Source organism: Lagopus leucura, unplaced genomic scaffold, assembly GCF_019238085.1.
Source record: "Lagopus leucura isolate 7727_CA_CO unplaced genomic scaffold, USGS_WTPT01 Super-Scaffold_100021, whole genome shotgun sequence".
Classification (NCBI taxonomy): domain Eukaryota; kingdom Metazoa; phylum Chordata; class Aves; order Galliformes; family Phasianidae; genus Lagopus; species Lagopus leucura.
In genome coordinates this window covers 10,226,021-10,251,932 of record NW_024962274.1, presented here as the reverse complement: position 1 = coordinate 10,251,932, position 25,912 = coordinate 10,226,021, and the positions used below count along the sequence as shown (strand labels likewise).

The 25,912-nt window shown below is 38.7% G+C and overlaps 1 protein-coding gene and 1 long non-coding RNA gene across 2 annotated transcripts in view; one reads left to right on the top strand and one right to left on the bottom strand.

The window, feature by feature from the left end:
- Nucleotides 1-25,912, top strand: part of LOC122183996 — a 60,794-nt gene that overhangs the window by 23,053 nt on the left and 11,829 nt on the right. Inside the window, exons 2-3 of the long non-coding RNA XR_006180466.1 lie at nt 3,387-3,552; nt 15,746-15,846. This is a non-coding gene — a long non-coding RNA (uncharacterized LOC122183996). The remainder of the gene's footprint in view (nt 1-3,386; nt 3,553-15,745; nt 15,847-25,912) is intronic.
- LOC122183995 (vesicle-associated membrane protein 2-like) overlaps nt 1-25,912 on the bottom strand; it is a 37,970-nt gene that overhangs the window by 2,518 nt on the left and 9,540 nt on the right. Inside the window, exons 2-4 of the mRNA XM_042878505.1 lie at nt 6,417-6,531; nt 2,709-2,867; nt 811-862 (exon numbers count right to left, since the gene is read on the bottom strand). Coding sequence (XP_042734439.1) covers nt 811-862; nt 2,709-2,867; nt 6,417-6,531 — 326 coding nt within the window. The remainder of the gene's footprint in view (nt 1-810; nt 863-2,708; nt 2,868-6,416; nt 6,532-25,912) is intronic.

Sequence of the window (25,912 nt, the reverse complement as noted above, 5' to 3'; positions counted from 1 at the left end):
TGGGAATTAATTCCCATCCACAGTGTAGCCTCCTGGTGAATTGCCTGTGGGTTACCAGCTGTATCTAACTCAAGAAATCTCCCTTTTTGGAGTTAATACCATGTTACTGTTATGTCATGTAACGGCTGTTGCTAGCCCAGAGGTTACATAAATAAAATGTTTAATTCCTGTCATTACCAGATCCCTGGCTCCCAACCAGCATGACTGCCATTATTCATTTATATGCTCTCTTCCTACAATAACTGTGTAAAAGGAGATGATCTTTGAAGACATTAAAGCAGCGTGTCTTTGCACGATCTGTTACCAATATTGAAGTATTTATGATGCAAAGGGATTTTTAGAAGCAGCAACGTCTCAAATTCCAACTAATTTGGTGGGAACTGGGGAATTCATTAAACGCCCATTTGCCATGCGGGCCTTCACCCTCCTAGTGATAGGTATGAGCTAATTCAACAATTACTGTTCTCACTAGAAACAACTATGGCTGTAGCCCTGATTCTAATTAAGATATCTGAGACTGCATAAAAAAGATATATAAACATGAAAAGGGTGAGCCTTTAATCCTGGGGAAAGTTATATAACAAGCTAAGGTAAAATACATTAAACATCAATAAATTCTACCTATATGTGTCTAATGAGCTTGCAGTAATTCTCACTATACCAGCATGACTCTTGAAGGGGAATTTCACAAATTAATCTATTTAAATATTTTATATCCTTTTAAATTTTGTTTTGTTTTCTAATACATCAGCACTTCACAAGTGACAGAGCTATTCAGATCATAAATGAAAGAGAAAATGAATTACTCACTTATAATTATAATGAGAATGGCTGTGCATACTACACCAAGGATGATCATCATCTATTCAAAGAAAGTTACAAGAAAAAAGAGAAAATCAGGTTTTCAGATGAAATACAGTGGCAGAGTTTTTTGCTTTTATTTAACAGCCCTTTCTGTGTTACTTCTTGCAAAGACCCAGCGTAGAAGACTTGTTAAAGCCCCAGACTTGGTATCAAATTTAGGAAGAGCTGACCTCCAGCAACGGACTTACCCTCTTGTCAAAGCTATCAAGTTCTTGCTCATCAGCTAAGATGCAATGACCAAACTTAACCATTTCCAGCAGTAAAGTAAAAATAGACTTCTAAAGTAATACAACTCCAGATATGACTTAAGCAAATGTGTTCCCTCTGGCTGGATTCACACATGGTTCAGTTAGGAGAAGGTTCTCCAAAACCACGGAGATGGTTGGGCACTGGAACAGGCTCCCAGGGCGGTAGGCAAAACCCCATGCTGAAGATGTTCAAGAAGTGTTTGGACAACTCTCTCAGACATATATTGGAATTCTGGGAGGTCCTGTGTGGAGCTAGGAGTTAAAGTTAATGATTCTTGGGGATCCCTTCTAACTTGGGAGATTTTCTGATCTAGGTACCACTTTATACCAGAGTACCTTGACCACTTTCCACCATGTTTCCCTAGTCAGGAAAGAGGTGGCTGGAGAAGTCTGATGTCTAGCAGTTATTTTTGCTGGTTTTGTGTACTTGTGCTGTTGAGAGGTAGCCCACACCAGCCACATGGTTTCCAGCACATTAGCCTAGAAATGTCTCACTGGATAGTAAGGAGCAGATTCATCAGGGCCAGCTGTGCACAGACATGTACCAGCACTGAGTTAGAGGCCCCTATGTTAGATTTGATGGATGCTAGTGAGGACACCAAAGATGCTGCAGCCCAATTCACATCATTAGCCCAATGAGAATAGGAATAATAATAACAACTTTAAAAAGCATATGGACATTTCGAGTCAAGATCTTCATTCCTCACAACATATGTCTAGAGGACAGAAAAATCTGCTGATTTGCAGGAAGTCTATTTATTGCTCCCCCTACTTAACCGAGACTGGAAGTCATAGGAAAGAAAGAAGGGTTCTGTTTGTCAGCATAAGGAGAAAGGGAGAATGAAGAAAGGAGAATGAGAGCTGGTTTGAAGGTCTAGTGTAGTATAGATCACTATGGTGACTGAGTTCAGTGTGGGTGAACCTAGCACAAAATCTGGGTCTGTAGGTCCAGAATGCCCTGCTTCCTGCACACCTGGGCAAAACAACTGGGTAACAGTTTAGAATAGGCTCAGAGAAACTGCTTAGCTGAGTTTCTAACCTAGATCTACTTCATTCTGGAGTGCTTGTGTATGTAGTTTAAACAGAATATTCTGCCTTGCTTTACACATCATAGCACTGTCGACTGAAGAGATAAAGCAGGCATCAACAGATTAATAAAAATGCATTTTGGATTCTCCTTTGGGAACAGGTTTTATTATATGAGTGGCCATCAGTAGTCAGCAGCAAAGATAGTGTTGAAGAGAAATGGGACATCAGGTGAACTTTTGCCACAATATTCATATCCTGCTAGTGGAAAAGGTCTGAAAAGGCAGAGGAGAGAGTGGTTCTCTAAGCTTAAGGGAAAGAATGAGACTTTGAGGACAGTAGAGAAGACAGATGGTTGTTTCAAGATCTACCCTGTCCTAATCTAACCCACTTTAAAAGACACTGTCATTTCCTCACTTCTCACAGTGGTTTGTGGTCATGCAACATAGAGGGCAAGGCACCTACTTCTCCCCTTGATAAGAGACTATTTAAAGATCCCATCTTACAAGCAAAGTCCCAGTACATGCAAGAAAGGGTAATGTCTTAACAAGAGAGCCTTATACTCCTTACCTTGCAATTTTTCCACCAATATTTTCTCTTCAGTTTGGCTGCACTGGTTTCAAACTGTGAGGCACCTGCTTGCAATGCATCTGCCCGGTTGTCAAGCTCTGAGAGCTTCTGGTCTCTTTCTAGCACCTTGTCCACGTTCATTCTCATGATGTCTACCACCTGCAAAGGCATACCCCCACTTTAGATTCAACATATAGTAAAGCCAAGGGTCACCCATATGTTCACACTCTAACACACATCATACTGTGATGAAAGCAGGTTTTTGCCATTACAATATATGATGACAAATACTTGGACAGAGTCTCAAAAGCCATGTCTATGAAAACAGACACAGTGAAAACAGGATGAACATAGCTATTCCATGCTCAGATGCACTTAAAAGTAAAGGGACATTTTGAAGTACAGTAATTAAATTCATTAAAGCTTTTGATTCCCTTTAGCCTACTAGGTGCTTCACTACAGATGCAAAAAAACTGACAGAGATCTGTACCTCTACTACAGTTTGGTTGGCAATCGTCCAGTTATCAGTAAACCCAAGTTATTATTTTCCTTATACATTCAATATAATTAATTCAGTTAATATAATTTCCTTATTTGAACTAGAGAAATCGACTAGATAAAGCCATGGTAAGAGAAAAGATATGCCTTTTCTGACCAAGGAATTTGTTTGTTCTACAGGTTTTTCCCAGACAAGATGCCTTCTCAGACAAAATTTGAAGTCCTGCTGGAAAGCGGAGGAGATGAAATACCTTACCTGCCAAAATTCTTCCGAAGGGTAGCAGGAAGCTCACATGCTCTCAGCGCACATCTTCAGCAAAAAGTGTGCACAGCCAGTACATAATGGGTAAGGTCTATTCATGCATACATCTTATAATTTGAGTTAGAGGAAAATCCCTTCCAGAAAACTTATAATCCTAAATAGAAATCCTGGATAAATTCATCACTAGTATAAAAGTTAGATGGCACACAAATCTCAGTAAAGTTGTGTCTACTTATTCTAGCAGTGAAAATGGTTGCTGGTATGCTAACTTCTCCTGGTCTGTAATACGGAAATCATATTATTTGCATACAATGCAATTTAACTATGGAAAAAAAAATCAAAAACAAAACAGACAAACAAACAAACAAACAAAAAACCAACAAAAGCAGAATCATACATATACTTGATTTATATACTTTGAGTAGACACCAATAGTGAAAGAATATTTAAAAAGATTGACACTGGTCTAAGCGCTACTCCAAAACGCAAGAGATTTGTTTCCTTTGTCCAAACTTAAAACAAAATTTTCTTACTTTGTTTTTCTTACTTGTGTTTCCTTCTAAACATTTGATTCCATGTCAAACTTAACAAAAAATTAAAATAAAATCATTTATCAGCTAGTGTTTCTTTAAAATTTGTCTTGGTACTCTGTTTCATAGTTACAATTTTAAACTCTCTGGGAAATGCTGAAACACAATACTGTAAAATTTCTACTTCTTCTCTACTTTTTTTTTTTTTTTTTTTTTTTTTTCCAGAACTATTTATTGAATTTAACCTGAGTATCCAGCCAAGACAGTATTTCTATCAAATAAATAAATGTTTGTCTAGCCTAAAAGCACAATCTAAGCCTTGAAAAATAAGATCTAGGATGCCTAGAGAAATTACAGGAGAAAACCCAACATAGATATAGCTGAAATGCTGATTTCAGAGGACTGCCAATCATTTTAATAATATCAAAAATGCGCTCTCAATCAAAGCTGTGACCACTGAGTTTAGGGTTCACATCTGGAGTGCTGTGTGCAACAGCGCTGGGAGCAGAAAAATAGCCAGTGCACTCTGCCGTGGTGTTTGCTGCCACCTACAGATTACTTTCTCACAAGACATAAAAGGAAAATGGCCAATATAAATCTAGCAAGGAAGATCAAATCAGTGCTTCATAGATCAGAACCGTAGGTGCTATAATACCCAGTGACTTCATAGGACAGAAAGTCTCGTAGTGCTTTTCTCCCTTGGCTATTCCTATATTCACATTCAATGATTATCAGTATCTGCTCACCACATGCTAGCTGCTCAAAACCAGCTCATACCAATTTCTGCCTTCTTCTCCAACTGGAGTTGAAAAAAATTCAGGTCCTCACTATTATCTGTATAATCCTCCAATCCAAGAGCTACACACTCCTCTCTCTTACTCGATAAGAGTTTCTGTCAAAATAAATTTTTACTTAGCACAAGAAGACAAACTTGCATTGACTTGAGTGAAAAGTATCAGAATACAGATTATCTCAAACACAGAGTGGGTTTTCACTAGCCTCACTGGAGCCTTATCCATTGATTTGTTTGAAAAGCCCAATGTGTCTGACCTGCATCACTCTTTTTAAATTATAACTAGCAATTATTTGTCATCTTCCAGGGACAGTTACTTTGGTTGTCACTCACATAAACATTTACAGCACCATCATGATGTAGTACGTTCAGGACAAGAAGTTTATTTCAATTATTCTGACCTTAGACTGATGTTGAAATGTAATACTCTTTTCCCTACTTCAAGAGTCACTCAACATCAGTGAAGTTACACTGAAGTGAAAGTTGGTAACAATGAGAGAACTGAACCTAGGCATTTCTGTATACAGAGGATGTTCTTGGGATCAACTCCAAGCATCAGCAAAAGGGAGGAGAAAGAGTCCGGTTCTGACCTTCAGCAAAAAAACTTCTCAGAGACAAAGCTCAATTTGACAGGTGTATTTAATTCATCTTCAGAAAGGCATTTGAGTTCAAGTTGTGAGATCTTTTTTAGTTTATCCTGAGCTTTTGAAAATAGAAGCCTTTATGCACGTAAATAGTCATTTTTTAGCTTGTATTTTATTGACCTGGCATAAAAGAGTCATACAGGCCCTGGTAATTTCCTCATGGGCAGTAAGCAATTAGTTACTTAAGTCTCTGCACGGGTTCAGCAAAACTCTATGCTAAATATCCAGCACAGCAAATGTGCACAGCAAGTGTGCAGGGATGCTGCAGCTGGGGCAGGATGGCTGGTACACTCAGGGACGATACTCACAAGCAGTGGTATCCTCACTTATTCCTATTACCACAGCGATTAGATGGACACTGGCATTATAGGTGAGGGGACAGGGATTTTCTATACATTAAATAATTTAAGAAGCCATGCTGGAATAGGCACATATTCCTCTAAGGTCAGCCAGAAGGAGTGAGGACTTGTTGAAGATGTTGTGATGTCATGTGTGGGCGCCCTTCTGTGGGGGTGAATTGTAATGATTAATCATTACAGCTCTGACTAATAAACACAGCCCTCACCAGTACAATTTTCAAAGCCTACATGTATGAACAAGAGGCCAATGGTTTGTTTGTATGAAACAGCCTGTAAGATTAGCATTCAAACTTTAGGAATACAGGAATACATTAAAAGATCTGATTCACTATGACTTCTCCTCCTAACATGACCTTCTAGGACAAATTTCTGAAACAGTACTGATGTCCATATCTGTTCTGCAGAAGTGTTACTGGTACATTAGTACATGAGACATTCTGAGCACAGTCTGCCTCTTCATAAATGCTATTCTTTGGTAAATATCATTTCCTAGACCCAGTGTCTTCAGACAAGGAGTTGCTGGATCACTAGTGAGGCAAACATCTTAAAGGAAGAAAAAAAACCAAAAAACAATCACATGAGCAGCCTTGGGGTGAGCAACTGATCATGTGAAGCCACTTACTTCATCCACTTGGGCTTGTGTCTGCTGCAGCCTTTTGTTACTTGACACATTAGTAGCAGGAAGTGGTCCTGCAGCCCCAGCACCAGTGGGTCCTTGGGTAGGAGCTGGAGCAGACCTAGATTAAAAACATAAAAAGTGTCTGAAACTATTTTCATTTATTCACTACTCTTTTTTTAGGATAAGTCGAAAGGAGGTGTCCACTGTCTGACAACACCCCTTCTACATTCCTGAATCACAACACTGATGTCCCATGTTCCCATGTTCTGCAATTCATTTTCACACACATTTTGTCAGAACTGTATCAAACTGTTTGCCTTCCTAGCTGATATAGGAGCCAGGGCTGCAACCCCATCTTCTTCCTCAGCGCACTGAACGATGCATTCCCTTGATCCTCAGTGTCAGGCTGAAGGATAACCAAGTAAAGAAAAACAAAAGGAGAGGAGAAAGAAATGGAGGAGGAAGTGGGTCAGAATTGCACACAGTGTCGCGTTATTCATCTAAAGCACTGAGCAATGCTTAACCAACACTCTGGTGGTCACCAAATGCCCCAGCAGAACACCTAGCCAGGCTTGAATGCTTGTCTTGAACACTGGATTAATATTTGCAGCAATGCTATTAAAAGAGCCTCGATCTTACAAGCATCATCCCTTTTTTTAAGTATCAATATGGTTTCCCCCAAGGTTGCTTTAAAACAACTTCAGACAGAACAAAAGTCCTTTAGAATGCAAAAGATCAGGTCAGTCTCCCTCCGTGAGCTTATGCAGCCATGACACCCTGCCAGCCTGAGCAGGGTCTGTCAGCCTTAGCCAGTTGTTATTCACACCCATACTTCTGGTGTGTGAAACCTCACCTTTCCTTTCAAGGGACTCTGCCACTGCTTCCTGCAGGGAAATAAAACCTTTCCTGAAGCTGCAGAGGAAATCCGTAAGCATGTGAACTGAAAAAATATCACAAATCCCACTCATGCATTATCAATGCCTTCCCACAGTGATGGACTGAAAGAACACTGTGTTTCTCTATGAATCATTCCCTATTACATCCTGGGGTCTGATTAATGCTGTTAGAATTATGGCCCCATTAAGACACTGTCAGAGTGCCTAGAGGCACCTAAAGTTAGTTCTCTAAAAGTACCTTGAGCTGCAAAATCCAGTTTGACAGCATTGCCTCTGGGCTGAGATCCCTACAGATAATTCTGACCCTCACACAGACTCCCAGTGATGGAGCTGCTGTTTGCAGCAGACCTGGAGCACTGCTGCATTTTACACTTTCTTTTTCCTACTGCATGTGAGAATGTCATCATCAAGCTTCAGCTGAAAGACAATAATTTGAACTGTACACAAATTGTTCATGCTTTAAGGATCTCACAGTCATTATTAAAAACATAAAAGAACGGATGCTGCTGCCACCTGTAACGGGATTTATTCTGAGTCTACACTGTTGTCACAAAGGATCAAAATCCAACCATAACATATACAAGCCCAAATAATGCAAAGCATGATCACGTTGGAGCATTATGAACTTCAAAAGGAGTTCCTAGTACAACAACTGAATAAAAATTTAAATTGTTAATGTTTTTTTCAGTCAAGGAAATAATTGGCTTTTTCTCAGTCAACACAAACCAGTATTTTTTTCTAGGGAAATGTGTCATGCTGCTCACTACTAATAATGCTAACAAAGACCCACTCTTGTGCTATGGACTGCTAGCATTCTGAACACTATGGAAGTGAAATATATGAGAAGTGTTATTAGCCACATGTTTCCACAAATAAGCAGAGCTTATAAGTGCAACAGTGTTCTTGGTCATACCTGTATGCTGCTGTATACCTTTTCTGCCAAGTAATTTTCACCTTTTTTTTTTTTTTTTTTTTTAAATATACTTCCCAGACAGGCCTTAAAATGATATAGCATAAAGTAGATACTTCCCAGTTTGTTTTCTTCCAGCTCCTTGCTATCATCTAATTTTGTTTCAGTTGTATTTCTTGGAGTTTCTCTGCTTTCTCAGTAACAGGAATTTGTATTTTTATATTTGCCTTTACTATCCAGCAGGAGCTAAGGTAACTACCAAAGAGAACCTTTATGCTAAGGTACTGCAAGCTTGTAATTAACAGCTACATCTTAATTAATTACGTAAAATCTAATACAAGAGCAATCAGATCTGGGTGCTGCCTTCAGTGCAATCTGCTCTTACCAAACCTTTTCCTCAGAGCTCTGCCGGGAGGTCATTCTTTTATGTAACATCAGTTACGTTGCTCCTCAGCATGCCAGTTAGCACATAAGCAATCTCACCAATTGAAAGCAGGTGCTGGATCTGTGTATGTACACAGCCAGCTATGAAGAAATGTTTGGCACTGTCCTAGTGATTCACTAAAATGATCTCAGCTGACTCAGATTTCCTCAGTTCTTCTGGTTACTTGCAGGGCCTGAAGCTGGTAGGTCAAATTCATGACTAACAAATTTCTCATCTCACCTGGATGTTTTGGAAGCAATTTACTTCTTAGCTCTAACAGTAAAAGGGAGCTGCAGCTCTAAAGAAGAGAATATTTGAGGTATCTAGCATTAAAGTTCTCCATTTCAGCACCAGTTGAGAGAACATTAAGGATGACCATGTATCTAACGTTTGGGAACATTTGATGGACATACACTTTTATTTTTTTTCATCTGTGTGAACTGTATAAGAGAAATTTTTGTGTTAGTCAGATTAGGGAAGAGAGACACATGATGCAGAGCCATCACCACGCATGAGAGAAGCTTTGGTATGGTTTACATCAGGACCTCGAGAGCTGTTTTCAGCAACATGTTTTACGCACCCAAAACGTTTATAAAGTATCACCTGCGGGGCCTTCAAAGTCATTATCCTAAAATCATTGCAAGAAGCAAAGGAAAAGCTATTATCCCTACATACACCTGGGAAATTGAGATACAAGGAGATTAGATGACTTGCTTAGTGGCACGGGAAGGCAGAGCAAAGCAGTCTAGGCCCCTTCCTTACCATCCTCCTGCTCCCCTCTTCTTCAGTTACTGAACACAAAGCAAAGTTCACAAACTACTTCTAAGAGCAGGAATCATTTCTGACCTCTCAGACATAAAGAGTGACAAACACACATGGTTAAGGGTTACAGCAAGAAAAAAGTGTGAATATCAGACACCTTAAGCTGGTATCAGCTGGCAAAGCTCAGCAGAGGGGGCAATGAAAGTGAATCAGTGCAGCAGCAGATTTGACTAATGATTGCTATAACAAGTCGAATGAAGGAAGCAATTTTCTATAAATCGCAGTCTGATTCCTCTTTCCTCAAGCCCTTCTCCGTCATTCTAATAAGATAGGAAATTGCACTGCTTTTCTTCCTCTTTACTTTTTTTTTTTCCAACTGTCCAGGTACTGTATTTTTGTAGTACATATTTGCTGTTGTAGCCAAACTTAGGTATATTTAAGATGCTGTTCTTGCATTTTTATTCCTCTGAAAGGCATCTATCCATTAGGGCTAGTCTGCATAAGTGGGGTTTGTCAGAAGGCATTAAAACAAAACAAACTGTACCTAATTATTATTAATAATAATAATAATCAGACCACTTCAGACGACAGCAATGTACTGTTGTGACTTAACTCTAAAAAAGTGATGAAAATTAACCACACGTGCAAATTCATACACTATTTTAGTGACTCAACATGTCAGTGCAGTAACTGTAGAAACAAATGGCTCACAGTTGTTCCTGGTGCAGTGTTCATTTGTGAATTCAGATGCATCTGAAAGCTTTAAGACAGGGATGATCTCTAAGGAAATAATAGAGCTCTACAGCACTGGGGGTTTGCTGTTAGTTTTGAATTTGCTTTATTTATTGTGCAGTAATAGCTACAATAATTTTTCTCCTTTGCTGATTTGCAAAGGAGAATTTCTAGTGACAACATTAACAGTCTTCTGCTTCATAGAGTCACTGAGGTTGAAAAAGACCTCTAAGATCATCAGTTCTAACCATCAACCATCTCACTATGCCCACTAACCATGTCCCTCAGTGCCACATCTCCGTGGTTCTTGAACACCTCCAGGGAAGGTGCATCCACCACCTCTCTTGGCAACTTACTCCAGTGCATTACCACTCTTTCTGAGAATAATTTTTTCCTAATATCCAACCAAAACCTCCCTGATGCAACTTAAGGTCATTACCTCATGTTCCTTCCTGGAAGGATTTACTAGTTCCATGTTTTCCGACAATTAGATTCTTCCAAATAGGATCTTATTTCTACAGAATGTCAGTTTAGCCAACACCAGAGCAAGTTTTTCAATCAGTTTAACCATGCACTGTTTGACACAGTCCCAACAAAACCCAATCTAACCAAACTAAAATTCTGTGCCAACCTACTTTCATGCCATCTTTAACTCCTTGAAGTTATGGGCCTTTCTCAGCTTACGTTTACCTGTACAAACTTAACAGGAATACACGGCTGGCGCAGACATGGGTGGGCTGCTGTGTTTCTGTCTGGGAAAGTACATGTTCTTGTGTGTAGCCAGAAAGCTGGATATGTAAACTATACTGCAACACCTCCTGCCAAGATTTTTACTTTTCCTTTAGCAAAATAAGAGTGCCAGGTTCTGTAACTCTTTCAGAAGCATGCACTAATTATGCCAGGAGAAGTTCAGAGAAAAAAAGGCCACTTTACTTCCAACAGTAACAAAAATATCAAATAAGTGTCCTTCAGAATTAGGTTCTCAGCTTCTTACAAGTAAATTGTCATGCCTGTGAGGTGACAGGTCTATTCAAAAGAAAACCCTGGTTAGATAACACTGATTAGAGACCTACTTAGTTCAGAGATGCACACACTCGATAAGGGACTTCAGTTTCAGACCTGCTGCCCAATAACTGTATTTCCTTCAGATTTCTAGCTGATCTTCTCTTTGGTCACTGTTCCCCACCTCCAGGTTAATTTTATCCTTGCTCTCATTCTGCTAATCTCACTTTCACAGGGAAACAAAGCTGCTCTATGGAAGCAAAGAAGGTCATGATACCATAGAACTGATAGAGTGAAAAGCTAATTAGGCTGTTGACAGAGAGGTGTCTCTACTGAGTTAATAGACATTTGCATACCTGTGGATGGAAATGTTACAGAAGGGTGTTTCCAGCTCTCTGAAATTTCAGGGGGAATAGAATCAACTCTTAAGAAGACCAAAAGGCTTCCCTTACTGCCAGGGAACAGCCACTGTTTTAACGAAGATGTTGCTCTTACCTGAGACCTTCCTTATTCAGTAAAAACATGATCATTGCCAATTAAATGGCTGCAGGCTAACTTAGGCTCACTGCATTCTAGAACTATCAATTTTAAAATGATTTCTCATGCTATTTGTAATAATTGCGTAGTAATGAGTAATAGTGAATTGGTGGTAAGAAAAAAAATCACATATAAAAGGAATTAGCATTTTGAGATGTGTTAATTTTGTGAAGAAAGTTCTGCTTTGAACACATTTCTGTTCCCAAATGTGATTTTCATGTATTACTGGCAATGTCCTACAAGGGCTCTCCCTTATTACTAAATATTTACGCTGCTCATCAGCCAAAGATAATACCCTGCATTTAAAGTCCTGGGAACACATTTAATTAAATACTCTCATCAGTTTATTATGACTGTGTTGACCATATGGTGTGCTAAATATGTACATGGAGGAAAAGCAGAGGAACCTTAAGACATCATCTTTAATTTGATCATCACTTGTTACGCTAGTAATAACTGATTTATTTTCTCCAGTATCTTATATTCACGCCAAATACAAGGCCCAAAGCACCCAAATTCTTAAGCCAATTAGTACAGCCAAATGATTTATGTGACAAAAAATTTGCCAGAAAGAGTTGCATTATTGCCATAATTTTCATAAATTGCAGTCTTCACAACACCCAGTTGTGGTGACTCGGGTGAGGTCTCTGTTAGTCAGAAAAGTAGCACAATGCAGATTCCTTTTCTGAGATATCAGCATTTCAGATTTTTTAGATCCTTTCCCCTTGCTGTCATCTTTTGCAAAGGCTGTGGCTTAGATGAGCTCAACACAATGCAGGGATATTGATTCATGTGTTAACCACTGACCAAGCTTTGCAGACAGTCAGACAGATTTGCCTGAAGGACGAGGCAGGGTGTTGGCATACACATTTTAGGTTCACAAATTAAAATTGAAGATAACACCCTAAAGCCAACTGTCTAATATATGCTTGTGTTAGGTGATGAGTTATTCCAACATTTCACAGCTACAAGGACTACAAATATACATGCTTAAATACAGAGCACTGAAGTAATTAAACAACTCTAAAGAAAACAATCTCCCTTTGGGGTAACTTCCCTGTACTGAACAAAACGTTACCAACTGTAGTTCCATACTGTTTAGGTTTTTTCTCAGAAAGGGATTAATTTGACTATTTGAAACTATTATAACAATCTTTATCCTAAAAAAGATTTGATTATGGAATTAAAGCAAATACAGGTATAAAAATTATCTTACATATTTTTTAGCCTAATGTTTACAGTGACATTAACATTATAGTGTAAAAATACATACATCATTTATTGCCTCCTAAATTTTGTTTAAGTTCTTAATTTGCATCAAACTACTCTGGATTGCAATTAACGGATCAGTAAAAACTGCAGAAAACTCATCATATGAAATACTAATTATAGTTAGTAACTAAAAATACATTCAGTACAATGTATCCAAAGACTGTATTGCACTAAAAGACAAGTTTTAAAAAAGAAGTATTCTCTTCATTTTCTGGATAGGACTGACCATACCATTATTCACAAGATTTCAGAATTACCAGGCCTTGGGTGCTTACAAAAATTCCTCTTCATCTGCTGAAAAACTTTCTTTTTGCACAAATAAAACTGGTGCAAAAATCAGCTCTTCAATCTGCTTTTGTCACAAAATGGTTGAAGAATTAGTTGAAAAATTGGTTGAAGAATTGTCCGAATTGGTTGAAGAAAAATACTTCAACAATTCAGCACTCAGCTGAATTTCAAATCATTTAAAGGTACACATAAACAAACTGCTCTTACAAAAAGTACCAGATTCCAGTTAACAATCCTTATCCTCCATCAGCCCCTTGTGTTTGCTTCTTAATCCAATCCCTTTGAGAGCCTTCAGTTTTGCCCTGGGTATTAAAAAACAAACAACAACAACGTAAAAACAAACAAAATCCCAAAACAAAGAAAAGTTTCACCAGAGAAATCAAATCCTGGTTAACTGAAACAAGGCTGGATTAATGAAAATCCCCAAAGCATACTAGGCTATGGGAAGGAGGAAACATGACAAAACAAAGCTTTGCTCAGTGCCTGGGCAATTAAACTTCTTCACTTCAAGAATGAAGTGATAAATGCTCTGAAAATGCAGTCAGGATCATTGCTGTTGTTTTACCCTCCATATTAGATGGAAACATAGTTTGCCTTGGAAGCTATAGAGGCAACATGTAAATATCTAACAAACATTTCACAAATTCAGGAGTCCAAGCCAGTGTACATTTGCACAAGACAATAACGCTGAACATCTTGATCTGCCAGATAATCCAGATTCAAAAACTCTATTTTCAGCCTCTAGATCCTTAAGCAAATATCCACGTCCCATCTCTGTACAGAACTGGTGAAGTTCACACTGACACGGTGCGCTACGTTTAGAATACCCCTCTGCTATCAGGCAGAGGAGTAAGAACATCCACTGTTTCTAACTTTCTGTGTAGGCTGCCAGGATCATGGGCTAAACCCAAAGGAGTAAACAGGCAGCAGCTGGGTAGGGAGTGGGAGGAGAGGATCTAGGCTGAGTTTGACTCAGTCACCCCCCTACTCACTGACTCACATACCAGCGCAGTAGAAACTGCTGCAATTTGTGCTGGTTGCAGTCAGGTATAAATTAGCTCTGATACAGAGGAGCAAGGAGTAGTAAGACTGACGTGCTTTCCCTGCTTTTAAGGAATAATTTTTTGGGATGGAGAATGCTTCCTATGCCTGTCTTTTGAAAAGTCCAAGCTAAAGCCTAGGATTCTTTAGGACTTTCTAGTGACCTGTAAATTACTGCATAGCAATCTCAGTGCTTCACAAAGAAATTAACTATTATCATTTCCTGCTCACAAAGCCACTCTTTAAGCTCTCTCTGTCTTTCCATTCACTGGAAGGCAAAGTATTACCCTTCTACAATTCTGATTGGGATACAGATACAAAAGTTTGGCAAGTATTATTTCTGGAGTTCCTTTTTGTTGAAAAAGCTATACAACAACTATCCCAACTAAATACTGGGAATTAAATCCACCTGGCTACCTCAAATTCAGCCTATCTGCAGCAAAACTAAATGCACTGGTACAGCTTTTATTATTATTTTATTATTCTTTGGTCCTGCATGTTTTCTGTGTGAGTCATCGTGCTGTGCCAGTACTGTAACGCAGGCCTGGCACAACAGGTTTCAGACATACAGTACCTTAGGCACTGCACTACCTGGAACCTTGAGCATGGCATCATGGAATTCCAAAGAGGAAAGAAAGTACATGGCGGTTCCCTAGGTAACAAAGAGATACTACTAACAGAGAAAGAGGAACACAGAAGTAAATAAATAAGTGCTTGCAGTGAATGGCCGCAAGCATAACTAACACTACTGGATGCTGCAGAGAACAGAGTGGAGCAGAGCATGTAAATTCATGTACCCTGTGTCAGGGAGGAAGCAGGGAAAATTCTTCCCCTAATTAGATGAAATGATGTGCTTTTAGGCAGCCAGGATCACCCTGCCTCCCAGCCCTCTTCCTCTTTTTACCTCCTAACTACTTTCGCAACATTTTCACATTACAGCTACTAAGTAACAGGAGGTTTGCAGAAAGTGAGTCACTCTCATGTGGCTGACAGGCCGGAGTGCAAGAGGGAGATTAGTGACCTGACATTGCACAGCCCCAAATATGTTGTACTGCCAGATAACCAACACGGCCACTGAATGCAGCAGAACTTAATAAATTATAAGTACTTTAAAAGGATGTAATTATAGTCATGGTTTATAATTATCACAGATAGAAGAGGGAGGCTAAAAAGAGTGGTATACATTAGATGCACAGCAGACATGTGGCATTAGGCATTCCATATAGATAAGGTATTCCCTTAGTTAACTAGCCAATAATTAAATTAGATTTTATGTTACAATATGAAAGTGTTGGGCTTTGGACTGACAGCAAAAATTTTTCTACTAAGAAAAAGGGAAGTGGTGCAAAGGCACAGAAGGTTAGTTAATTACCAGTGTGAGCAACAGATTTTGACAGAATTGGGAATATTGTGGCAAGAGACATCCTTTTGACTGATGTTTTACTATTTTTTTTTTTTATTTTAACAGAATAATGGAAGATAGATCCATCTGAAAAAGGCCTCAGGAGGTCATCTTTGCCATTATCTTATCTCCAGGCAGGACTGACCTCTACTTCAGATTTGAAACAGGTTTGTCTGTCTCAATCTTGTCTGTTGTTTTTGTTGTTGTTTATTTGTTTGCTTTTCCTAAAAGAGATCTGCATCAGATATTTTGATGGTTTGTTTTTTCAACTCAAGCAAAGCTGATAGCAACAGTCCGCCATCCATCTTTACAAGTACGTTTTGTAATACTTAGATTTAGGCCCATAAGTGAGGGCCAACCAAAGCACATCCATAGAATAGACTGAATCAACTATAGAATAAACACAGACTATATAGAATAAAAACACTTGTGAGTATGAAAAATTTTAGTGCCTGCACATATTAGACAACTGCAATTCAGAGCTGTTCTCTCCATTTTTAAATTGTTACACTCTGGGATGCTTAGTTATTGGTAGATACTCTGAGAATGCCTTCATTTCACAGGTTTGTTGTATCATTTTGTACTTTCATTTTGGTTTTTTTTTTGTTTGTTTTTAAGAACTTTAGCTCAGCCTTCAATCTTCCAACATGCCATTTTATGTCTAGAACTAACTAGAAATATTATTTACCTACCCACCTGAATGTATGTGCAGACAGGTCAGAGACTTTTCTTGAACACAGTAAGATTATTCTCCCCCTACCTTTGAAAATAAAAAGCAGCTAATTTGGCATAGGCTTGGCTTTTACTTGGGAAAAATGCCCTGATGAGCTGCATAATATGAAAAGCTGTCTAATCATGCAAATTCAGAGCATTCTGTCAAATGAATATGCCTGAATCACACACACTGAGTTTAACTCACACTGAAAAAATGATAGCAATTGCAGTGGTCTGTCATTTTAAGAAAGTAATTACAGTAAAATATTACTGTCACAACTCCACATTGTATCAGGCCATGTCCAAAGGGCTTCTAATAGTAGGGTATAACTCCTCCTTACCGTTTTAGATGTCTTCTGGTGCAATTGTCGACGTTCAAGAATAAAGAATGCTTTTACTTAATTCGTTAAGGGAAAAAAAAGGAACATATGAAGAAGACATTAAACTATTCTGACTGCCTTGTATGAACGAATGCACTGAGTTGAACAAAAGAAAGCAGATGCAGACCTGCGTCTTCTAATTGTTACTTTTATTAACTTGTCAGTTATTACCTTGAAGATATGAATTGGATTCATTTAGACATTTCTGTTTTACCACAGAATGAAGCACAAGATTCAGTAACAGGTGCCAATAAAAAAAAAAAAGTCTGTTAGTAATGGCTTGCTTTATTTTTATCCTTTCTAGGTTAGCTTGCTTGGAAAAAAAAATGCATCAAAGCAGGACAAATACTCAATCCACTGGCCTATTTGTAGAACTTTCATGACATATTGTCATAATTCTCTATTTTGTGTTTTTCTGCCATTTTGTGGCGAGTGTCCCCAGGGAGGATTTTTTATTGGTACCAAACTGAATCTTATCCCTTCCACTTGTCTAAAACACCAGCAATATTCAAATTATTCCATTTATGTCCTAGCTTACAATTTCATTAATTAAAACAACAACAACAACAATAACAACACAACAACAACAACAAAAACATTTGCAGACTATATTATGAACTGTTCCACAAGGACTCAAACCAATAAAGCGTGGATTCACACCCAAATTGCTATTTTGCTCCCCAGTCAAACAAGTACCATCAGCTTACCTCCCCTACCATTTTGTAAGACCAACAGTGTTGCCAGTTCCAGCCACATCCACTGCCCTTCCTCACCCTTCCACATGCTAGTGGTGAAGCCTGGACCATCCCCACACCTATGGCTGGAGACAGAAAGATCTCCTGAGCTTCCCTGGGAGACTTTCCCTCAGCTGGAAATGGTAATCTGGGTCTCATATCTACCTAGCTACTGATATTGCAGCAACATTTAGGAATTCGTATCTATGAGGTCTTCAACACTCCTCCACATTTAGCAGAACAGCGAAGATGCAGTCACATAAGTTGAACTTCCTTGAGAGCACAGACTCCATTTAAAAGCCTTGCACCCATACACTTCTTTTTCAGCCTCTAGTTTTGCTATTGTTATTCTAACACATCATAGTTCTCTGGTAGAGGAAGAGGCTTCATTTTCAGTAAAAGTGATACAACAAAGGAGCAGGCAATCATTCAGCTCTCAAAGGACATAGCTGCTTCTGTTCTTTTCTTCTGCACCGTCTCAACTGTCCTGAATGCAATAAGAACACGGAAAACATGGAGCATTTTGAAAGTACAACTAAAAGCATCGAACTCAAATGTCTGTGTTGATTTAACTTTAGAATAAAATTCCAAATATTTTTGCCTGAAAATCTATATGTACGTCCGGTGAATAACAATAATTAGTCCAAACACATTAAGAAAAAACCCTCCTGCAGGATTGTGGTGAAACTGTTCAAAGCTCAATAATCAGAGCACTTTGAATTTTCTTACAAACAGCAGTTCCAGTGGGCTTCTGTCTGCAGAACAAACTCTTTCTGTATAATAGCAGCTGAAGAATGTTTAACTTCAAGCTGAAATAAAATGGATGATTGAATATGAATGAACTTTCTACATGCCTACACTACTGACTAACCATTCTCATATGATCAATTAGATGATGCATTTTAAGGGGCATTCAGGATTTATTTTATAACATCCCTTTCAAAAGAGAATGGCAGCAAACGAAGACTTACATGTACAGCAGTTAACATGATCTGCAACTTAGCATTTAACAAACACCAGTAATTTACCATTTGCCCACTTTATGCATGCTGTTTTATATTCCACTTATGTTCTTAATTTTTTCCAAGTATTTTAATAATCCTAGGAAAAACAAATGATAGTTTATATATAAAATTACAATCTGCAGCTGAAAAAAATGCTTGTGGCTTCACTGTTCTTTCAGTTTAGAGCAACTCAATATCTGCTTCAGAATTTATACAGCAAACATACCAATCCTCAAGCACCATTACAAAGAGGTTTGTTTTTTCTTAGGTCAGGATAACTGATGTGAGAAAAAAGATGCTGACAGAACACAAAACTGTGGAGAGAAAAAGAATTCTAAACAAAAAATCGCTCGTAACATCATTTCTCTAATTTTATTCCCCACAAACTCTCCAGTGGAAAACAAAGAGGGAGAACTAGTGATACTTCATTATTGTTTACAGATAGCACCTCAAAATAAAAATTTCATTTCTTTAGGACAGTAGTTTTAAGTTAATCCAGCAAGAGGTTTACACTGACCAACTGCACAACAGACTTCCCAGCAAGGACAACTCTGAAGCTATGGATGGATAGTCTGACTACCTGGTATGTGCTATGGAGTGAAATACAGGCTTCTAATCTGCACACAACTGAAACAAACAACCTTCAAAGATAGATTTGTACCAAAAAAAAAAAAAAAAGAAAGAAAACCTGTAGCAGAAAAAAAGACATGGATGTTTAAGAGTTTCTAATTGGGTGAATGAATCCTCATAGGTAACACATGCCTTCTGCAGTAAATTAAGAGGTTTATAGGACAACAGTTCAAAAACACATTCATTTCCAGATTTTCTTTAAAATTAATCTGTTACTATCTCTTGGAGACTGAACAGACCTTACAAAGAGCATTGGCTATGAGACCTACACCTTATTCAGTGCCTGAGTATTCCACACGCTGAATTTATTTTGCTACACTGGTGGTACAGACAACCCAAATGTATTTCAACCCACGGAAAACTTACTCTTTCTATTCACTATCAGGGCAAGCCCTGACACTTATGCTTGAGTGATTATTTTTTTTTTGTAATTTGTGAACATCTAACCAAATCTCTTGAGATCAAGAAGAGAGTAAATGCACTCCTGCAACAGCTATTGCAGGAGAAGAGTTGTTTATAGTGGGATTCCCATTATTGCTTCTATTTGTAATTATCCTTGTAACTATTTAACTCCCATCCAATTAAGCACAAATTCTGGATAATGAGACACCTCAACTTACAGTGTCTGTAATGCAGATGAATCTCTATCACTGGTTTTTTTCAGCTGTTAGCTTACAGGGACAAGGAGCATCTCTCGCAATATTTGTATATGATCAAGAAGAGCAGTGCCTCTGAACTCTGTTTTATTGTGGGTCTGTTGTTCCTTTCAAGCAAATATGAAAAATGAAGGACCGCCTAAAACTCTGTCTCAGCCACACTAATCCTGTGAAAGCAATGACTCACCTTGTAATGGCTTTCCATAAATTAGACAGCTAAAAATGGGTAGAAAGCGTGAAACCATTAACACTTCCTGTAGTGTAAATTCTCTCACCCCTTGTGAAGAAATGCATGGCAGTAAAAATAAAAGATGAAGGTGTCAGCACCCATCACGTTTAGATAAGTTGTTAATAATTCAAGTCTTCCTCCTTTGGAGTGTACAGTTTTAGAATGAATCATTCTTTATTTCCTTTCTCAAATGAAAATTGAGGCTGTTTTGTTCAGAGATTCTATGTGTTTTCTTCCCAGCTATTAAAAGAAGAGATTAAAATGGCTAATTACATGTGATGCCAGCATCATCCCATAGTAGCACTGTGCTGTAGCAGTGTTTGGTATGTGGTCATCTTCCATGCATCAGCACAGAAATGAAAATGATTGGTGACAAAACTGTCAAGATTGGAAATAAAAGCAACACAAACTTTGTGAATCAGAAAGATGCGGAAGAAAGGGGGACAGTGCACTTTTGTACTTGTGAATAGTCTTTGGGAGTAGCACTCCCTCTCACTCCACAGAGCAGGTCAGTCACCTGGGCCTGGCAAGAATAGCATGCGCTGGCAGGGCTCCACTGCGGTTACTGCTTTGTAGAAGTAAATGATAAAATACAAGCTGAAAACTGTTGTTTCAGATGCCAAGTTTAGATACTTGGCTGCTATACTAAGATTGGTGGTTAAATAAATAAATGAAGCCTTTATTCAACATCCTATTTTATTACTTTTGAAGGAATTAAGGAAATTTGCTAACTACAAGGTGCCAGTCTACTAGCCTTTACATACACAAATCTCTATAAGGCCCAGAATCTAACTGACAATCATCAATTGCTGAAGAGTTTGGTTAAGCTCCACAACCCTAAATATCTATTTCAGATGCTAAAAGCAAAAGATACAACCAGATGCCAGGCATAAAGTGCATAATCTCATGAATTTCATGATACAAAAAGACTATAGCAGTGCCATTCTCCTTGAAAAGGTGAGAGAAGCACGGGCCTCATACTCAGAAGTGGCAAAAGCCTCAATACCCTGATAATTCTTTACAGACTGCTTAAATTAGCTATTTTCAATTACTGCCTCTGTATTTCTTTGTATCCTGTTATCAGGAACTCTGAATATCAATCAGGTCAAGGTCTCTTGCCTGCTCATTACATCACAAGAAGTTTTTCCAGTGCTCATCACACATGAACATTCCCTGATTCATGAGGAGGGTTTCTCTCTTTTCCCCTTTCATAAACTCTAGGTATTTTGTACTCTAGCAGGACCTTATCAGGCTGCTGAAGTGACTTTAAGAGTTACTACACACAGTCAGCCTAAGAGGGTCTGGTTGCATTACGGGATGCATTACTCTGTAGTCCAGCAGCACAGAATGCTGCTGCAGAAGAGGATTACAACCCACAGGCTATGCTGACACCACGTAAGTGGAGTCTGGGCAAAGCATGAGGAAAGAAATCTCTACTCCCACTCAGAGAGCTTTAGTTACAAAAAGCTACAGCATATAATCTCAGGTATTTAGCTAGCCATCTAACTGCATCTCCAGCAAAAAACACTGGTCTATTTTCCTCTTTTATGTTGAAACCTATTATTTCCTTCAGGTATTTTTTTTTAAACGTTAATCCATTAACTTTATGTGCTTTGATCTTTCCGTAGGGAATTTATTTTCTCTCTTCAAAGACAGAAAGAGAAGATATTCTCCCCATTCTCCCCAGCCCATAGCTTATATTCTCTTCACGTCACAGCATGACTGCTTTTTTCTTCTTCCCTTTTTCTTTTTCTCTTTTTTTCTTTTTAATTTATTAACATTTAAGAAATCAAATTTCAATTTAGAAGTGAGACTGACGGGTTTATTCCTGATGACAAAAGGTGAATGTGGTCTCTGATGAAAAATCTGGAAGACATTATGCACACACTGCTGGAGCAAACACTCAACAAAAGGTTCGTTGAAGCAGAGCAGCTGAGGGAGAGCAAAGATAGTCAAAGGTAGTCACAGACCAAAGGTGAGGAAAGAGGCAAAAAAGAGCAAGGCAGAGTTAACTGTTTTACCCCAGTAACCCACTTTCCCCATATACGAGCCTTACTGGATATCTCCTCCTACCAGCACCATGCTATTGCAACCTACTGCTCCTCTATTATTAAACTAGTGTTTATTAACAGATGCATCACCAAGCACCAGGCATGCTTGTAGGAGTTACAGAAAATCATGAGTAACAAAAGTCATCACCCTGAAGCCATCATCCTAGACAAACAGTGAGCAAAAGTAGCTGCAGACTGCTTTATTTCCTGGTACCTTGAGAGAAAAAACAAAAACAGAAACAAAAACAAAACCTCAGAAAGAAGGTAGAAGTTTCAACTTCTTAGAAAATGTGTCCATTTCTGGAACGTTGTGACAGAGACACAGTCTCACACCAACTCAGTTCTGTGAGACAAATTTGGAGCACATCAGCAGCAAAGGAAAGATATTCATTAAAGCTCTGGGACAAATATAAACTCTACTCTATTTCTCTGATGCTATAGACAAATGACAAAATATTTGTTAGTGTTTTCTCATCAAACAAGCAACAAGGATGCTTACAAGCTTGCCATAAAGAATACCTATAAACTTGCAATAAGGAGCGGATAAAAAGATAAGCACCAATAACACATCCAACGTAGAGAAAAGCACTACTGGGAAGAAACCTGGATTACCTGAACTGGGACAAACACCACCTCAGTGAACTGAGATGACGCTCCCAAAAGAGGAAGCTCTTTCCAGTACCATCCAACAGCTAACTTTTCAGTTTTAGATAGTCTGAAAAACAAACAATTAAAACAAATTGCCTATCACAAAGCAACCCATTAATTCACACACATGCAAAAACATCAGCCTCTCAGGATTTTATTTCCAAACAGAACAAAACTGAGCTGTTAAGAAAAGCATGCTTTGCATCATAGCATCCATATGCAGAGGTTGCATCCCTCTATCCTCTATCCCTTGCATAGCATCATGGAAACATCTAAACTGGGTGTCCACCACACTCATTTGCACAAAACAGCTGCCACTGAAAAACATGAGCAATTTGAAAAAAAAAACTTCATGCTCCTAGCCAGAAAGGTTTGTTCCAGTTCTGAATATCTTCTCACCCAGAAATCTCACGCTTCTCTCAGAGTATTAAGATCTTCTCTCGATTCTTGAAAGGCCAACTTATTTGCTTATGATCTTTGAGTGTTCATTCTGTGTGTTCATCTGAAGAGCGGTTCTATATAAAATCTATGTGGTACATGGAAATACAAAGCACGTTGTTTTCTCTGGAAGGTTTTACTTTTCCAGAAGAACCTGATTTTGGCAGTAACAATAAGGAATTCTTAGTAATTTGGGGGCACTTAGAACTATGTTAACTAAATATAATCCTTGAGTCTTTTTCTTAAGGGAATGCAGAACCAACTACAATATCTTCCTTTCTTTTTTTCCATTTTGAAGACAGAAGGACTGAGACAGCACTGATTTCCTTCTGTGTGTAATACAGTGAGACAGTGTGATGCCTAATGTAGCAATGAGTTGTGCTTGTTCACATTCTACATTCCAGTCTATCCTTAGATTTTCTTCGCTCTGTCTATCTGTATGCATAGTAAAAATAAAGCAGAAACAATCTACTCCATCTCAAAGGCACATGACCCCAATTCAGCCCTGCTCATTGACAGACATGGGTTAGCAACAGAAGTGATGGTATTGCCTCCGTAATTCTTCCTGCCTGAATATAACATAGGATCTTTGTCCTGCTGAAAATGAAGGAATGTGATACATTTCCCTATTCCTCTTCACTATATTCTCAGTGTACACATATAGTACAAACAAAGCTCGTCAACTTTTGTCCAAAAAGCCCTTTAACTAGGAACTGGGAAAGAATGGCTTAGCATGACCATCTCTCTACATCTGCATGTACATAACAATAACATCTAGAGTTAGTTCTTATGAAAAGAGTTTGGAAAGAGAAAACCTGAAATTTTAAGTCTTCCTTAAGTGACAGGACTGGGCTGTTGATCTTTTCAACGATCACATGCCTTGCATTTCTGCAAACACCAAGGCATCCACAATGCTGCTGTCTGATGTAGGAAATTAAAGTAAAAGAAGTAGCCTCCACTTTAATGATTCTGATTTTTTCTGAACTGAACCCAAGATAAGAATTTATAAATTAGAGATTGGCAGAGGAAAAAAACATATGAAGGTCTTTCTGGAATTCAGAAGTTCTGCTTGGCTTAAAAAAAAAAAAGAGTCAAGGCCCTCATCTTAATTCTTCAAACACTCTAAGTGAATTTTCTTCTGACTTCAGCCTGCAATCAGTCTTGTCCCGCATGAAAGAAAGAAGCCAACTTTGCCGAGTTTATTCTCTCAATAAGAAAGCCCAGATCAATAAACGCAGACTACTCTACTTGGACCGAATTAGAGGAAATTGTAGCTCAGAGCAGAGGGATTCCCTTTGTTTATTTGACGGAATTACAGCAGTCCTGTTTCCTACCACCACTGGCTGCCTGTTAGGTATATTTCTGCTGTTAGAGCCCAGAAACACACTGCTGCTATCACAGCACAAACTCAGAGGAAGGCCATATCCAGGGGAAGTTGGGCTAGGAGCCCTCCATCCCTTGGAGGTGTAGCTGATGCTCAGAGGTTGATAAATCTAAATGAAGCAGCCTCAGGAAGGGAGAGGTCTCAAACATTGACAGACAAGTCACATTCACCACGGAGAAGATTCAGGGCAGGCACATTTCAAGTTAGACCATCTGCAGTGAAACAACAGAGAACTGTATTCAGTGTATGAGTCACTGCCTAAGACACCTGGCTGTCAGGGACTGTTACGTGACTGATGCTGTCAAGAGACAGAATGTTTGTTTGGCATAGCAAGCTGCAAGTGTAAACACCTATATTCGTCTCCTCTTCCCCATACATTTACTGCGTTGCTATCCTTGCCCAGTACTCACAATACTTCTCTACTACCTCCAAATGAGAGGCATTCCTCATTTATTGCAACTTATTTCACCGTAGGTCCCAGATGTCAATTTTTTTTAAAGATATGAAGAAATATTTATCAAACGTTCTCTGTTGTTATTTACAGCAATGACCATCAGTTTCAAAGTAGAAGTTACAGAAATAAACATAAGCCTTTCAGAAGATCTTTTCAACCCAACGTTTTGCAAGTGGTCACATATATCCAGACACCAAAGCACAACTACTCCAATCAGGTTGGATGGGGAACAGCTTCCTTTACTGTCAACCAGATTCCCTCCTATAAACAAGCAGTGACAGAACAAAACCATACGCAAGCAGCATCACCACACTTAATGTAACAAATGAAATGCAGTTTTAACATTTGGCTAGTCACTAGTTAACTTGTTAAATGCTTTTACAATATTTGGAGATTTTTCAGATTCCCTCAGCAGAGTATATAATGCTTAATTCATAGGGAGCAACCTTCTGAGCTACATTTTTTCTACATTTTTTAGTGCTTTCCATCAAGTTATGCTGTGCTGCTGCAGCATCTCAGAGTGAAGCTAATTTGTATAGAACTGTATAGCGACATGATCTAGAGCCATGAGAATCCTCCAAGGATTTCAGATTTAACTTCCTATGCTGATCTGATCTCTGGGACTCCTTTTTCCTCTGCTGGTTAGCAGCTCATCTTCTAAAGGGCTTTAGTACTAGCAACCATTCAGTGCCTTATAGTGCCTGGAGTACTTGTTACAAGAAGCACCATTTTCTCCAAAACTACTGCAAGTCACTCCAGAATCTTGATACCTCTTGTACAGTCACAGTTCTAATGGGTGCGAAGCTCTGCTCTTCTCCCTAAGAACAGTATTTCCTTTCCCAAGGTGCAGACCACCTCTTGATTCATCCACACTCCTTATCTGACACATTAAACTAATGCATTTCCTTCCC